The sequence below is a fragment of the Heterodontus francisci genome, chromosome 43 (genome assembly GCF_036365525.1).
Source record: "Heterodontus francisci isolate sHetFra1 chromosome 43, sHetFra1.hap1, whole genome shotgun sequence".
NCBI lineage: Eukaryota > Metazoa > Chordata > Chondrichthyes > Heterodontiformes > Heterodontidae > Heterodontus > Heterodontus francisci.
Window position 1 is genome coordinate 13,519,170 of NC_090413.1, and position 17,338 is coordinate 13,536,507.

Sequence of the window (17,338 nt, forward strand, 5' to 3'; positions counted from 1 at the left end):
AGCCAGAAGTGTCCATGCAAAGTGCGAACTGCTCCCAATTCACATCTAAAAGAGAACTCACCCAGAGGGAGTGGACGGCGCAGTGTGTTCAAACTGCAGCCTGCGGGCCACATCTGGCCCTCAAAGCCCAGATAACTCGGTCACGTTTGTGCAATTCTTTATTCACTGGTTTGTCCAGGTGGAATTTTTGGGCCTGGAGCTTTGGAAAGAGCTGTTCATGGCACTGTTCTCACATTGGTGGATAAATCCTAAATCAGAACCTGATGTTAGTATTAGCAACTTGAGATTTAACAGATGACTGAAAACATGGATTTCAGCTTTATGTGTGGCCTCTGATGTTCTATGGTGACAACATACACAGCCAATAAAGGCAAAATGCATAGGCATCATGGGTTAGCACATTGTTCTTTCATCCCTGAAACCTGGGTTCAAATCTAGCCCACAATATAGAATGAAAATCTATAAAGTCAGTCAGGATCCTCTGTGAAATGAGTTTGGGGCATTTCCTGGTGGACATGAACCTATAGCACAAAACTATCTACACCCAAAATGTTAACATGTCCTTTCTGATGCTGTGATGTACCTGCTATTTCAGCCAGTTTCTCTTTTGTTTACAAAACTGTCCCTTAATTTGGTACTGATGTGGCTAGCTCATTCAGAGGAAGCTGCAGGGTGATCTCCCTCTGACCATCCCTCCCATCCCTAGTTATTAATACAAGACAGCACAAGTTTCAGTTAGGTTAGTACAGTTGCAGAATAAGTTATTAAGGAAGGCCATTGAAGCAGACAATATAAATGGATTTAAGAGGCAATTGCATGCATTTCAGGTGTAAGATTATGATGGACTTGATGGTGAAGCTAGGTTTGAAGCATGAAAAAGGGACAGGGCCTTAATGGTCAATCACTTAATAAAACTTCTAACGTCCTTTAAAATATTCAGATTATTTTAGAAACATAGGAGGAGTAGGCCATTCAGCCCATTGAGCCTGCTCCGCCATTCAATAGATCATGGCTGATCAGCCTCTTCAATGCCTTTTCCTCACACTATCCCCATATACCTTTATGTCATTGACAGATTTCTAAAGACCAACTTCTACTTTAAACATACTCAATGACTGAGCTCCCACAGCCCTCTGGGGTAGAGAATTCCAAAGATTCACAACCCCGAGTAAAGAAATTTTCCCTCATCTCAGTCCTAAGTGGTTTGCCCCTTATTTTGAAATTGTGTCCCCTAATTCTAGACTCCCCAACCAGGGGAAACATATTACCTGCATCTACCCTGTCTATCCCTTTAAGTATTTTGCAGGTTTCAATGAGATCATCTCATTCTTCAAAACTCTAGAAATACAAGCCCAGTTTCCTCAATCTCTCTTCATAGTCCTGCCATCCTGGAACAAGTCTGGTGAACCTTTGTCGCACTCCCTCTATGGCAATAATATCCTTCCTAAGGTAAGGGGACCAAAACTGCACACAGTACTCCAGGTGCGGTCTAACCAAGGTTCTATACAACTGAAGCAAGACCTCACTACTTCTGTATCAAATCTTCTTGCGATAAAGGCTACATCAACCTTCCTAATTGCTTGCTGCACCTGCATGCTAGCTGACAGTGACTTACTGACGAGGACACCCAGGTCCCTTTGTACATGTACACTTCCTAATCTCTTACAATTTAATACTCTGCACATCTCGTCCTCCTACCAAAATGGATAATCTCACATTTTCCACATTATATTCCATCTGCCACATTCTTGTCCACTCATTAAGTCTGTCCAAATCCCCTTGAAGCAGCTTTGCATCTTCCTCACAACACATTCCCACCTAGTTTTGTGTCATCCATGAACTTGGAAATATTACATTTGGTCCCCACATCATTGTGAACAGCTGGAGCCTCACGTACTGATCCTTGCAGAATCCCATAGTCACAGCCTGCCAACACAAGAATGACCCGTTTATTCCTGTTAACCAATCCTTAATCCATGCCAGTATATTAACTCCTATCCCATGTGCTTTAATTTTGCTAACCAACCTCCTGTGGGGGACTTTATCAAAAGCCTTCTGAAAATCCAAGTATACTACATCCACCGACTCCCTTTTCTCAATTATGTTAGCAACATCCTCAAAAAACACCAACAGGTTCATCAAACATGATTTCCCATTCATAAATCCATGTTAAATATGCCCAATCAGATTATTATCCAGGTGTCCATTTATCACATTCTTTAGAATAAATTCTAACATTTGTTCTACTACTAATGTAAGGCTAACAGGTCTGTAGTTCCCTGCTTTCTCTCTCCCTCTCTTCTTAAACAGTGGGGTGACATTTGCTACTTTCCAATCTGCAGGAACCGTTACAAAATCTAAAGAATTTTGGAAGCTGATCACCAATGATCACTATCTCCACAGCTACCTCTTTTAGCACTCTGGGATGTAAAATACCAAGTCCTGGGGACTTAACCTGCAGCCCCATTAATTTCTCCAATACAACTTTCTTACTAATACTAATTTCCTTCAATTCTTCATTCTCCCTAGTCCCTTGGATCTCTAATTCTGGGCGATTTCTTGCATCTTCCTCTGCCATTTCTCTATTCCCCATTATAAATTCTCCTGACGCTTCGGTCTTCGAGGCAGAAGATAGCAGCTTCAAACCCCACTCTACAGACTTGACCACATAATCCCGGGTGACACTCCCAAAGCAGTATCAAGGGAATGCCGCACTGCTGGAGGTGGTGTCTTTTGGATGAAGGCATTAAACCATCTGCCCTCTTACGTAGATTTAATTGATCCCACCGTCTCTCCTGCAAGACTGGGGAGTCCTGTCTAACATTTACCACTCCCGCTCCACTCAAATGGACCTCACAAGAAACAGATACTCCAGTGGATTAGGTCATGTGGGATCTTGCTGTGCACAAGCTGAGTGCCTCCATTTTGCTACAGCAGTGACTACACTTTACAGAGCAGTTTATTGACTGGGAGGAGCTGAGGTGGTCAAAATCCTTCCTCAGATTGAGCCTCCCCCTCAGCCCCCACCATTACTCCATACACACCACCCCCCAGCATGAGGATGATATGAACTGCCTGCAACAGTCCTTGGTAGGATGGCAGAATGGGCAGACAGGTGGCAGATGGAATTCAATACAGACAAGTGTGAGGTGATGCATGTTGGCAGAAGGGATAGGGTGAGGCAATACAGACCTAAATGCACATTTCTAAACAGTGTGCAGGAACAGAGGGACCTCGGGGTGCATGTGCATAGATCTTTGAAGGTGGCAGGCCATACTGACAGTGGTTAGTAAAGCATATGGGATCTCAGGCTTCATAACTAGAGTGTCATGCTGGGCCCCCACCTGCCAAGAATGAGGCACATTAATTTTGTCATGAACATTGATCTTTAACTGTTGCAGGAGCGAAGAAAGGACTTGTTAAACAGATCAGCCGTGGCTGGAAAAGACATTTGCATATTAACAGATGGTGATTGGAAGGACAAAGGACCATTCCCTGACACATTAAACCCACAATGGACCTTGATCACCAGGTATGGTGTGTAAGAGGAGCATTCCATAGACTGCTAAGGTGATACAATCCAAGAAGTGGTCAGACCAGTTAGTCACATGACTAACCTGCTTGGCAACCTGGGATTTTCTGAATTGTACTAACAGTTTGAACTCAGACATTTTGCTCCTGGACTGAGATCTCTCACCTGTCTGCTCCCATCTCTTTCTCACAAGCCTCTGAACCCACTGAAGACACATGAACCCCAAGAGAGAAAAGTCTCCTACAGCGAACAAGGTTTAAGAATACTGGGCCCAACAAAAAGCAAGATCAACCGACAATCAAGGACTCTACAGTGACCTTGAAGGACCGTAACAACTCCTCTTCAGATATTGCCTCAAACTTTTCCACTTCATTTTTTTCCTGCTCTTTTCTGTCTCTATTTGCATGTGTGTATTGTGTATGTATGCTAGCATGGGCGCGTCGTGTATCCGTAGGCGCTAACCGAATTAGAGTTTAAGTTTAATAAATTTCAACTTTTCTTCTTTAAACCTAAGAAAGCCTGTTTGTGCTGGTTTCTTTGCCTTATAATTGGAAAGTGGTGAACAAGGATTCACCAAGGGGGAAGCTAAAAACACAGTATGTTTAAAATTAAACTCTGTTACGGTAAGATTAGGTGAAGGCTAAGATAGACTCCAAGACACCTTTCTCACCTGGTCGCAACAAGAGGCAGAGCGGACAAAAGTAGGGAAGTTATGCTGAACCTTTATAAAGCTCTGGTTAGGTCCTAACTGGAGCATTGCATCCAGTTCTGGTCACCACAATCAGGATGTGTGGGTTCTTGAGCGGGTGCAGAGGAGATTTACCTGAATGGTTCCAGGGATGGGGTATTTTAGTTACAAGGTTAGGCTGGAAAAGCTGGGGTTGTTCTCCCTGGAGAAAAGGAAATTGAGGGGAGATTTAATAGAAGTGTACGAGATTATGACAGGCTTAGATAAGTTAGACAAGGTAAAACTGTTCCCATTAACTAAAGATTAGGGGCCACAAATTGAAGGATTTAGGCAAAAGATGCAGGGGAAATGTGAGGAAGAATGTTTTTTACACAGCGGGTGGCAACAACCTGGAACTCACTGCCTACAAGGGTGATGGAAGCGGAGACGATCAATGATTTCAAGAGGTTGGATGCCCACCTGAGAAAAATAAACTTGCAGAGCTACGGGGATCGAGCCGGGGAGTGGGATTGACAACATAGCTTCGTAGAGAGCTGGCATGGGCTCGATGGGCCGAATGGCCTCCTTCTGTGCCATAAATGACTATGATTATATTACCCCCCTTCCCCCAACACCCCACCATCATTACCCCCCCCTTCCCCCAGCACCATCATTACCCCCTTCCCCCAGCACCATCATTACCCCCTTCCCCCAGCACCATCATTACCCCCTTCCCCCAGCACCATCATTACCCCCTTCTCCCAGCACCATCATTGCCCCCCCTTCCCCCAGCACCATCATTGCCCCCCCTTCCCCCGGCATCATCATTACTCCCCCCCCCTTATCCCGGCATCATCATTACTCCCCCCCCCTTATCCCGGCATCATCATTACTTCCCCCCCCCTTATCCCGGCATCATCATTACTCCCCCCCCCCCTTATCCCGGCATCATCATTACTCCCCCCCCCCTTATCCCGGCATCATCATTACTCCCCCCCCCTTATCCCGGCATCATCATTACTCCCCCCCCCTTATCCCGGCATCATCATTACTCCCCCCCCCTTATCCCGGCATCATCATTACTCCCCCCCCCTTATCCCGGCATCATCATTACTCCCCCCCCCTTCCCCCGGCATCATCATTACTCCCCCCCCCTTCCCCCGGCATCATCATTACTCCCCCCCCCTTCCCCCGGCATCATCATTACTCCCCCCCCCTTCCCCCGGCATCATCATTACTCCCCCCCCCTTCCCCCGGCATCATCATTACTCCCCCCCCCTTCCCCCGGCATCATCATTACTCCCCCCCCCTTCCCCCGGCATCATCATTACTCCCCCCCCCTTCCCCCGGCATCATCATTACTCCCCCCCCCTTCCCCCGGCATCATCATTACTCCCCCCCCCTTCCCCCGGCATCATCATTACTCCCCCCCCCTTCCCCCGGCATCATCATTACTCCCCCCCCCTTCCCCCGGCATCATCATTACTCCCCCCCCCTTCCCCCGGCATCATCATTACCCCCCCCCCCCCCTTCCCCCGGCATCATCATTACCCCCCCCCCCTTCCCCCGGCATCATCATTACCCCCCCCTTCCCCCGGCATCATCATTACCCCCCCCCTTCCCCCGGCATCATCATTACCCCCCCCCTTCCCCCGGCATCATCATTACCCCCCCCCTTCCCCCGGCATCATCATTACCCCCCTTCCCCCGGCATCATTACTCCCCCCCCCCTTCCCCCGGCATCATCATTACTCCCCCCCCCTTCCCCCGGCATCATTACTCCCCCCCCCCCCTTCCCCCGGCATCATTACTCCCCCCCCCCCTTCCCCCGGCATCATTACTCCCCCCCCCCCTTCCCCCGGCATCATTACCCCCCCCCCTTCCCCCGGCATCATCATTACCCCCCCCCCCCCTTCCCCCGGCATCATCATTACCCCCCCCCCTTCCCCCGGCATCATCATTACCCCCCCCCCCCTTCCCCCGGCATCATCATTACCCCCCCCCCCTTCCCCCGGCATCATCATTACCCCCCCCCCCCTTCCCCCGGCATCATCATTACCCCCCCCCCCCCTTCCCCCGGCATCATCATTACCCCCCCCCCCTTCCCCCGGCATCATCATTACCCCCCCCCCCCCCTTCCCCCGGCATCATCATTACCCCCCCCCCCCTTCCCCCGGCATCATCATTACCCCCCCCCCCCCTTCCCCCGGCATCATCACCCCCCCCCCCCCCTGGCATCATCACCCCCCCCCCCCCCTTCCCCCGGCATCATCACCCCCCCCCCCCCTTCCCCCGGCATCATCACCCCCCCCCCCTTCCCCCGGCATCATCATTACCCCCCCCCCCCTTCCCCCGGCATCATCATTACCCCCCCCCCCCCCTTCCCCCGGCATCATCATTACCCCCCCCCCCCTTCCCCCGGCATCATCATTACCCCCCCCCCCTTCCCCCGGCATCATCATTACCCCCCCCCCCTTCCCCCACACCCCCATTCACAGGCCGTTTCCCCCAATCCCGTCCACCCGCAGGACGCACCGCTTTCAAACTCCGGCTCCTTCGGCCCATATTCCTTGCCGTAGATGGCTGTGGTGCTGCTGCTGTTGCTGTGGTCCTTGGACCATTCACGACTCGTCAGCCGCCAGAGTTTCATGTCCCCGCCCCCCTTCCCCTGCTGCGGCCTCGGCGTCGCCTCAATCTCCTCAGCCCTGCGCCCGGGAGCCTCAGCGGCAGAAGTCCCGCCTTCCTGCCGCGCCAATTGGCTATCGGGGACGTCCTCCGACCGATAGAGCCGCACGGCGAGAAGATGCGGAGCCCATTTCCTCTCTCCTACTCCTGCTACCGTGAGCCCTCACAGGCCCCAAACTACCAGCCCTCGACAGGCCTGACAATTGACGGGCAATTCTAACTGCTGATTGGGTAGGAACGCTGCGGCGTCTCCGGAAGCCCCAAACGCCTCTCACTGATTGGTGAAACCGGTAGGTCAAGCACCGCCCTTTGCTGCGCCCCGTCACGTGACCCCCCCTCGGCCGTGAGTGACGCTCCGTTTCCATTGGCGACAAGGCCACGCCTTCAGCCGGTGATTGACGTTTGACACCCCTTCTTCAATCGGTGATTGATTGACGGGTCGCCGCCACGCGTCCAATTTATGATTGACGTATCGACGCCCCGCCTGCCACATATGATTGACGTGTCTGCACCCCGCCTCCAACTGGTGATTGACGCCACGCCTCAACCGTCCTAATGACGTCATCCACTTTTAACCCCCCCCCCCATCCCCCATCTCAGAAAACACTTGGTTAACCTGATGTCCAGTGAGAAGAATGGTCCTTAAGAAGAATAACCTCTCGAGTAACTGGAGAACCCTAGTTTACCTAGAGTCCAGTGGGAAGAATAACCCCTCGAGTAACTGGATCACCCTGGTTTACCTGGAGTCCAGTGGGAAGAATAACCCTCAAGTAACTGAACAACCCTGGTTTACCTGGAGTCCTTTCAAAGAATATCCCTCAAGTAACTGAACAACCCTGGTTTACCTGGAGTCCTTTCGAAGAATTACCCCTCAAGTAACTGAACAACCCTGGTTTACCTGGAGTCCTTTCGAAGAATTACCCCTCAAGTAACTGAATAACCCTGGTTTACCTGGAGTCCTTTCGAAGAATATCCCTCAAGTAACTGGACAACCTTGCTTTACCTGGCCAGTATTCAGTTTGGTCCATCAGACGGTTGGTCCTAACTGGATCAGCAACGGAAAGAAGCTCGGGCAAGCTGTGATATTTTAGCTGCTTAAACTCTAGTAAGATTGTTTCAGGGTCCCTAAGCTTTGGTCCTCTAAACTTATTTTTAAGTTGTCTGAACTCTACAGAGCGAGAGTGCATACTCTATATTGGCCAAACAAAGACCCTACAATTGAGTGTAGATCTCTCCATAGCTTGATTTAGAGACTTGACAATGGCACTGGTTTCCATGTATGTCAGACAGCCCTTAACCGTACTGTCTTTCTATTACATCATCAAAGGCTAATGGAATGTTGGCCATTATCACAGAAGGGCTAGAATACAAAGGGACGGAAGTTATACAAAGCTCTGATTAGAAGAGTACTGTGTTCAGTCTCAGCGTCGCACCTCAGGAGCGATATATTGGCCTTAGAGGGGGTGCAGCGCAGATTCACCAGAATGATACTGGGGCTAAAAGGTTTTTATCTATCTAATTCTTATCTATCTAATCATAGCCAAAGAATCACCTGCATTGGCTTCTTTTCCCACTCTGCACCATCATCTCTGGTGTCTCCCAAGGATCTATCCTTGGCCCCATTCTATTTCTCATCTACATGCTGCTGCTTGGTGACATCACCTGAAAATGTGTCAGTTTCCACGTGTGAACTGACGAACCCAGATCTATCTCACCACCGCCTTTTTCGACATCTCCACTGTCTCTACATTATCAAGACTGCTTGACCAACATCCAGTTTTGCATGAGCAGAAATTTCCACCAACTAATATTGGGAAGACCGAAGGCCCCGGCACAAACTCTGTTCCCTAACCATTATTCCTTTCTCTGGCAGCTGTTTGAGACTGAACCAGACGTGTTCTCAACTTGGTGTCCTATTTGACCCCAAGTTGAGCTTCCAACCATATATCTGTGCTATCACTAGGATTACCTACTTCCATCTCTGTAACATTGCCTGGGTCCACCCCTGCCTCGCTCATCTGCTGCTAAACCCTCCACCATCCTTTTGTTACCTCTAGACTTAACCATTTCAACGCACTCTTGGCCGGTTAACCACATTCTACCCTACATAAACTTAGCGTCATCCAAAACTCTGCTGCCCTTGTCTTAACTCGCACCAAATCCTGATCACCCATCACCCCTGTGCTTGATGACCTACATTGGCTCCTAGTTAAGCAACACCTCGATTTTAAAATTCTCTCATTTTCAGATCCCTCCATGGTCTCGCCCCTCCCGATCTCTATAATCTCCTACAACCTTCTGAGATATCTGCACTCCTCTAATTCTGACCTCTTGAGCATTCCCAATTTTAATTGCTTCACCATTGGTGGCCATACCTTCAGCTGCCTGGGCCTTAAACTCTGGAATTCCCTCCCTAAACCTCTCCGCCTCTCTACCTCACTTTCCTTCTTTTAAAACCTACCTGTGACTAAGCTTTTGGTCATCTGCCTAATATCTCCCTATGTGGCTCAGCATCGTATTTTGTTTTACAATGTTCCTGTGAGGTGCCTTGGGAAGTTTTATTACATTAACGGCTCTATAGAAATACAAGTTGTTAAATTATGAGGACACGTTGCATATTGGCTTATATTCCCTTGCGTATAGAAGATTAAGGGGTGATCTAATTTTGGCATTTAAGATGGTTAAAAGGGCTTGGTAGGGTACCTAGAGAGAAACTATTTTTACTGGTGGAGGATTCCAGTACAAGGGGGCATAAAATTAGAGCTAAGCTGCTCAGGGGTGATGTCAGGAAGTACCTCTTCACACAAAGAGTTGTGAAAACCTGGAACTCTCTCCAACAATGACAACTTGTATTTATATAGCACCTTTAATGTAGTAAGATTTCCTGAGGCGCGTCATAGGAGCGATAGCAAATAAATTTTGATACCAGGCCACAAATCAGGGTAGATGACCAAAGGGGTGGTCAAAGAAGTAGGTTTTAATGAGTGCCTTGAAGGAGGAGAGAGGGGTATCGAGGTGTTAAGGTTTAGGGAGAGAATTCCAGAGCTTAGGGGCTAGGCGGCATGAAGCACAGCTGTCCACAGTGGTGTGATTAAAATCGTGAATATGCAAGAGGCCAGAATTGGAATAGCACAGAGATCTCGGAGGATTGCATGGCTGGAGGTGGTTACAGAGACAGGGAGAAAAAAACAAGGGTGAGAATTTTAAACAAGTTGCCAGGCCGGCGGGCACAGTGAACAGGACTTGGTGTGAGTTGGAATACAGGCAGCAGAGTTTTGGATGCGCTCAAGTTTACATAGGGTGGAAGATAAGAAGTCGGCCTGCGGAACATTGGAACAGGCAAGTCTGTGATTCTGATTCCAGTAAAGCCACGGATGAGGGTTTCAGCAGCAGATGAGCTGGGGCAGGGACGAAGCCGGGTGAAGTGGAAGTGGGGTGATCCTAGTGATGGGAGCAGGGTCAAATATGCTACTAACATTGCGAATGATCTGGTTCAGCCTCAGACAGATTCCAGGGAGAATGATGGAGTCGGTGGCTAGTGAACAAAGCTTGTGGCAGGGACTGGACACAATGACTTTTGTTTTCCCAATATTTAATTGGAGGAAATTTTTGCTTATCATGTACTGGATGTCGAACAAGCAGTTTCAGAGGCTAAGTCAAATTGAAAACTTCCAAGACTGAGATTGATACCGTTTTGTTAGGCAAAAGGTATTACAGGTTACAGAACCAAGGCAGGAGGATAGTGTTAAGATACAGATCAGCCATGATCAAATGGAATGGCTGAACAGGCTCAAGGGGCTGAATGGCCTACTACTGTTCCTATCCTGCTGTTTCTTAAATGATTCCATTGCCCAAGTCTCAATCACCCTTCCTTGGCAACGCACTCCAAGTGTTGATCACATTCTGTAAAGAAATACATCCTGAAGGTTTAGGCCTTGGAAAACATTGTGGCCACCAGATTTGAACATCGTACGCAAGATGGTGCCAGACTCCTGGGGTTTGAACTGAAACCAAATTTGCCAATATAATCTTATTTATTGTCACGTCACATCATTTAGGCATACAATTTCCAGTGCAGAAGGGGGCTATTTGGCTCAGTGTTTGCTCCAGCAATTCAAGGTTGTAATTCCCTGCCCAGAGCCATAAATCTTCCTCTGCCTCAACTAGTTCCTGTGGCAAAGCATTCCTGTAACAGCTGTGCAAATACATTTCTACTAATTTAAACAGTTTTAAATTGACAACTCCAAAATAAAAGCAAAATACTGCAAATGCTAGAAATCTGAGATAAAAACAGAAAGTGCTGGAAATGCTCAGCAGGTCTGACAGCAACTGTGGAGAGAGAAGCAGAGTTAACGTTTCAGGTCTGCGACCAGTTCTGGTCACAGGCCTGAAACGTTAACTCTGCTTCTTTCTCCACAGATGCTGCCCGACCTGCTGAGCATTTCCAGCACTTTGTGTTTTTTATTTTAAATTGACAACTCTCTGTCCACCCCACACATTATCTGGTACACCACCCGGAGGAAAGTTGCGAATCATCCCAGCAATATATTTCATGGTTTTAAAAACCTCTTGGCCTCAGTCCCAGTATCAGCCTTGGCTCAGTGCTAGCAGTCTTGCCTCACTCTACGCCTTGACCACAAAATCTGGGCTGACATTCCGTGCAGTACTGAAGGAATGCTTCACTGTCGAAGGTGCTTCTTTCAGCACGTTGAACTGAGGTGATATCTGTCCTCGTGGATGTAAAAAAGATCCCAATGCTCTTCGTTGAACAGCAGGGGAGTTCTCCAGGTATCCTAGCTATCACTTATCCCTCAGTCAACAACCATAAACAGATTATTGAGTTTTTCGGCTCACTGCTGTTTGTGGGAGCTTGCTGTGCACAAATTATCTGCTGTGTTTCCTGATCTACAACAGTGGCTACACTTCAAATGAACTACATTGGCTGTAAAGCACTTTGGGACATCACAATTGTGAAAAACTGTATATAAAAACAAGTTTCATCTTACTCATCCTTGGTATAGTCTATAGAAAAGGACATCAAAATCATAATGGGATGCTGCAGCAGTAAATAACATGCATTGAAATAGCATGCCTTTCACCTCATTACTCTAAATTTATTCAAGACAATGGTTAATTAGCTCTATTACTTATAAAATCCAAAATACTTTTTAACTTTTGACTTTTTTTATTCATTCATAGGATGTGGGCATCGCTGGCTAGGCCAGCATTTATTGCCCATCCCTCATTGCCCTTGAGAAGGTTGTGGTGAGCCACCTTCTTGAACTGCTGCAGTCCTTGGGGTGTAGGTACACCAACAGTGCTGTTAGGAAGGGAGTTCCAGGATTTTGACCCAGCAACAGTGAAGGAACAGAGATATGGTTCCAAGTCAGGATGATGTGTGGCTTGGAGGGGAACTTGCAGGCGGTGGTGTTCCCATGCATCTACTGACCTTGTCCTTGTAGCTGGTAGAGGTCATAGGTTTGGAAGGTGCTGTTGAAGGAGACTTGGTGAGTTGCTGCAGTACATCCTGTAGATGATACACGCAGCTGTCACTGTGCGTCAGTGGTGCAGGGAGTGAATGTTGAAGGTGGTGGATGTGGTGCTAATCAAGCAGGCTGCTTTGTCCTGGATGGTGTCGAGCTTCTTGAGTGTTGTTGGAGCTGCACCCATCCAGGCAAGTGGAGAGTATTCCATCACACTCCTGACTTGTGCCTTGTAGATGGTGGACAGGCTTTGGGGAGTCAGGAGGTGAGTTACTCGCCGCAGAATTCCCAACCTCTGACCTGTTCCTGTAGCCACAGTATTTATATGGCTGGTCCAGTTCAGTTTCTGGTTAATGGTAATTCCCAGGATGTTGATAGTGGGGGATTCAGCGATGGTAATGCCATTGAACATCAAGGGGAGATGGTTAGATTCTGTCTTGTTTGAGATGGTCATTGCCTGGCACTTGTGTGGCACGAATGTTACTTGCCATTTATCAGCCCAAGCCTGGATGTTGTCCATGTCTTGCTGCATCTGGATATGGGCTACTTCAGTATCTGAGGAGTCGCGAATCGTACTGAACATTGTGCAATCATTAGCGAACATCCCCACTTATGACCTTTTGATTGAAGAAAGGTCATTGATGAGGCAGCTGAAGATGGTTGGGCCTAGGACAGTACCCTGAGGAACTCCTGCAGTGATGTCCTGGGACTGAGATGATTGACCTCCGAGAACCACAGCCATCTTCCTTTGTGCTAGGTATGACACCAACAAGCAGAGACTTTTCCCCCTGATTCCCATTGACTCCAGTTTTGCTCGGGCTCCTTGATGCCATACTCGTTCAAATGCTGCCTTGATGTCAAGGGCAGTCACTCTCACCTCATCTCTGGAGTTCAGCTCTTTTGTCCATGTTTGGACAAAGGTTGTAATGAGGTCATGAGCCGAATGGCCCTGGCGGAAACCAAACTGAGCATCAGTGAGTAGGTTATTGCTGAACAAATGCTGCTTGATGTTACTGTCGCGACACCTTCCATCACTTTGCTGATGATCAAGAGTCGACTGATAGAGTGGTAATTGGCCGGGTTGGATTTGTCCTGATTTTTGTTTACGGGACAGAGTTGGGCAATTTTCCACATTGCCGGGTAGATGCCAGTGCTGTAGCTGTACTGGAACAGCTTGGCTTGGGGCGCAGCTAGTTCTGGAGCATAAGTCTTCAGGACAATTGCTGGAATATTGATTATCAATGGGATTAGCATCCTTGAAAGTTGATAAATCACCAGGGCCGGATGAAATGTACCCCAGGATGTTAAAAGAAGCAAGAGAAAAAATAGCGGAAGGTCTGACCATCATTTTCCAGTCCTCACTGGGTGAGGAGGTGTGGTGCGAGAGGATTGGAGAACTGCTAACGTTGTACCTCTGTTGAGGGATAGACCGAATAATTACATGCCAGTCAGTCTAACCTCAGAAGTGGGCAAATTATTGGAATCTATTCTGAGACAGGATAAACTATCACTTAGAAAGGCATGGGTTAATCAAGGAGAGTCAGCATAGATTTGTTAAGGGAAGATCTTGTCTGACCAACTTGATTGAATTTTTTGAAGAAGTAACAAGGAAGATAGATGAGGGTAGTGCAGTTGATGTGGTCTACATAGATTTTAGTAAGACTTTTGACAATGTTCCACATGGCAGACTGGTTAATAAAAAAATCCCATGGGATCCAGGGAAATGCAGCAAGGTGGATACAAAATTGGCTCAATGGCAGGAAACAAAGAGTAATTGTTGACGGGTGTTTTTGTGACTGGAGGGCTGTTTGCAGTGGCGTTCCGCAGGGCTCAGTACTGGGTCCCCTGCTTTTTGTGGTATACATTAATGATTTGGATGTAAGCGTAGGGGGCATGATCAAGAAGTTTGCAGATGACACAAAGATTGGCCATGTGGTAGATAGCATGGAGGATAGCTGTAGGCTGCAGGAAGATATTGATGATCTGGTCAGATGGGCAGAAAAGTGGCAAATGAAATTCAACCTGGAGAAGTGTGAGGTGATGCATTTGAGGAGGTCAAACAAGGAAAAGGAATACACGATTAATGGGACAATACTGAGAAGTGTAGAGGAAGTGAATGTCCACAGACCCCCGAAGGTAACAGGACAGGTCAATAAGGTGGTTAAGAAGGCATATGGAATCCTTTCCTTTATTAGCCGAGGTATAGAATATAAGAGCAGGGAGGTTATGCTGGAACTGTATAACTCATTGGTTAGGCCACAACTTGAGTACTGTGTGCAGTTCTGGTCACTTCATTACACGAGAGAGGGTACAGAGGAGATTTACGAGGATGTTGCCAGGACTGGAAAAATGCAGCTATGAGGAAAGATTGGATAGGCTGGGGTTCTTCTCCTTGGAACACACAAGGCTGAGGGGAGATCTGATGGAAATGTACAAAATTTTGAGGGGCCTGGATAGAGTGGAGGTATAGGGCCTATTTACCTTAGCAGAGAGGTCAGTGACTAGGGGGCATAGATCTAAAGTGATTGTTACAAAGATTAGAGGGCAGTTGAGGAAAACATTTTTCACCAGAGGGTGGTGGGGGTCTGGAACTCTGTCTGAAAGGGTAGTTGAGGCAGAAACCCTCAACTCATTCAAAAGAAGTCTGGATATGCATCTCAAGTGCCATAATCTGCAGGGCTAAGGACCAAATGCCAGAAGGTGGAATTAGAATGGGTGGATCGTTTTTCGGCCAGCACAGACATGATGGGCCAGGTGGCCTCTTTCTGTGCCTTAAACTTGCTATGATTCTATGTTGTCAGGGCCCTTAGCCTTTGCAGTATTCAGTGCCTTCAGCCGTTTCTTGATATCACGTGGAGTGAATCGGATTGGCTGAAGACTGTGATGCTGGGGACCTCAGGAGGAGGCCGAGATGGACCATCCACTCCGCACTTCTGGCTGAAGATGGATGCAAATGCTTCAGCCCTGGGCTCCCCCATCATTGAGGATGAGATATTTGTGGAGCCTGCTCCTCCTCCTGTTAGTTGTTTAATTGTCCACCATCATTCACGATTGGATGGAGCAGGACTGCAGAGCTTAGATCTGATCCATTGGTTGTGGGATCACTCAGCTCTTTCTATCGCTATGATTAGATGGGATGAAAGAGCATTTGAGACGCTGAATGGACTGTTCCTTTCTATTCAAAGAATGCAGAACTTGACTCAGTTGCCAGTATATTGTGCTCGCACTCTGGTTGAGGATTCTAGCTATACAGTAGTAGTGCAAGAGACTAAGGCCAACATAAAAACAGGTTTAAATTTCAGAAGCAAATAGCCAAAGTGATTGTTATGGTTTAGGCTTTCTCCACCACGTAACTCAATCCAGAAAAGCACTCTTCCGACAGATCAAGCCTCTTAGAAAAGAAAAAGTCCTACATCTCCATGCGCAGAATTAGTAAATGGTTTTACAAGGAGGGTTGAGATCCATACTGGGTTCTCACTAAAGACTAAACTAATATTTAGGGCTAAATAGATTTATTTACAAGGATAGAAGCAAGAACTTTAATAAATCAGGAAAATAGTCTGTAAAAAGCCTATGCCACCTCTTCAGTGCAATAATCTGCAAGATACTTTCATAAATTTTATCAACTTTGTAAAATAAAGTGTAGTTTGTGTATGTATTCCTGAATTACAAATTATCACAACTTTGCCTAGAAATAGATGTTCAAAGTAGGTGGCTTGATAGGTCAGAGACTCATTACAATTCCATGCCTTCTCCCTCACTGTAAACCTTATGTGACCCTCACCACACTGTATGTAGTACAGCCTGCATCAGTGCTACAGGGAAGGAAATATGCAAGTACTTGAAACAGATCAAATAAAAGCACTTTTAACATTTCACATTATGCAATTTTAGCTGAGTGCTTCAACACTTCCTGAAGACCACATATCCAGTTGATTTTTTAAAAACATTTTAATACAGCGGTTTTTCTAGCAATTATGTCTCTAGATGCAGAAATCAACAAGCGCATGGGAAAGGCTTCCACTGCTATGTCCAGACTGGCCAAGAGTGTGGGAAAATGGCACACTGACACGGAACACAAAAGTCCGAGTGTATCAGGCCTGTGTCCTCAGTACCTTGCTCTATGGCAGCGAGGCCTGGACAACGTATGTCAGCCAAGAGCGATGTCTCAATTCATTCCATCTTCGCTGCCTCCGGAGAATACTTGGCGTCAGGTGGCAGGACCGTATCGCCAACACAGAAGTCCTCGAGGCGGCCAACATCCCCAGCTTATACACACTACTGAGTCAGCGGCGCTTGAGATGGCTTGGCCATGTGAGCCGCATGGAAGATGGCAGGATCCCCAAAGACACATTGTACAGCCAGCTTGCCACTGGTATCAGACCCACCGGTCGTCCATGTCTCCACTTTAAAGACGTTGGCAAACACGACATGAAATCCTGTGACATTGATCACAAGTCATGGGAGTCAGTTGCCAGCGTTCGCCAGAGCTGGCGGGCAGCCGTAAAGACGGGGCTAAAATGTGGCGAGTCGAAGAGACTCAGTAGTTGGCAAGAAAAAAGACCGAGGCGCAAGGGGAGAGCCAACTGTGCAACAGCCCCGACAAACAAATTTCTCTGCAGCACCTGTGGAAGAGCCGGTCACTCTAGAATTGGCCTTTATAGCCACTCCAGGTGCTGCTTCACAAACCACTGACCACCTCCAGGCACGTATCCATTGTCTCTCGAGATAAGGAGGCCAAAGAAGATATTTAAATCACATTAGTAAAGCAAAATTGGTTTGATTCATGTAGTGGCAACTCTCAGGACACCCCAGGTCAAAGAGTGATAGTTCAGAAAGAGCAAATGACTAAGTACAAAAATCAGAAAATGTTGGAAACTCAGGTCCGGCAACATCTGTGGAAAGGAAGTTAACATTTCAGGTCAGTGATCTTTTGTCAGAATTGGAAAAAGAGATGCAACAAGTTTTAAG

The 17,338-nt window shown here is 47.5% G+C and overlaps 1 protein-coding gene across 2 annotated transcripts in view; it reads right to left on the bottom strand.

Moving 5' to 3' along the window:
* LOC137355609 (cAMP-dependent protein kinase catalytic subunit alpha-like) overlaps positions 1–7,087 on the bottom strand; it is a 202,941-nt gene extending 195,854 nt beyond the window's left edge. Inside the window, exons 1-2 of one of the 2 annotated variants that reach the window (XM_068020931.1) lie at positions 6,735–6,821; positions 62–248 (exon numbers count right to left, since the gene is read on the bottom strand). In XM_068020931.1, the coding sequence (XP_067877032.1) occupies positions 62–113 (52 nt within the window). In that variant the 5' untranslated portion in view covers positions 114–248; positions 6,735–6,821. Of the gene's footprint in view, positions 1–61; positions 249–6,734 lie in introns of both variants that reach the window. The other variant, XM_068020930.1, reaches the window with a different exon arrangement.
* Between the last annotated feature and the right edge of the window lie 10,251 nt (positions 7,088–17,338).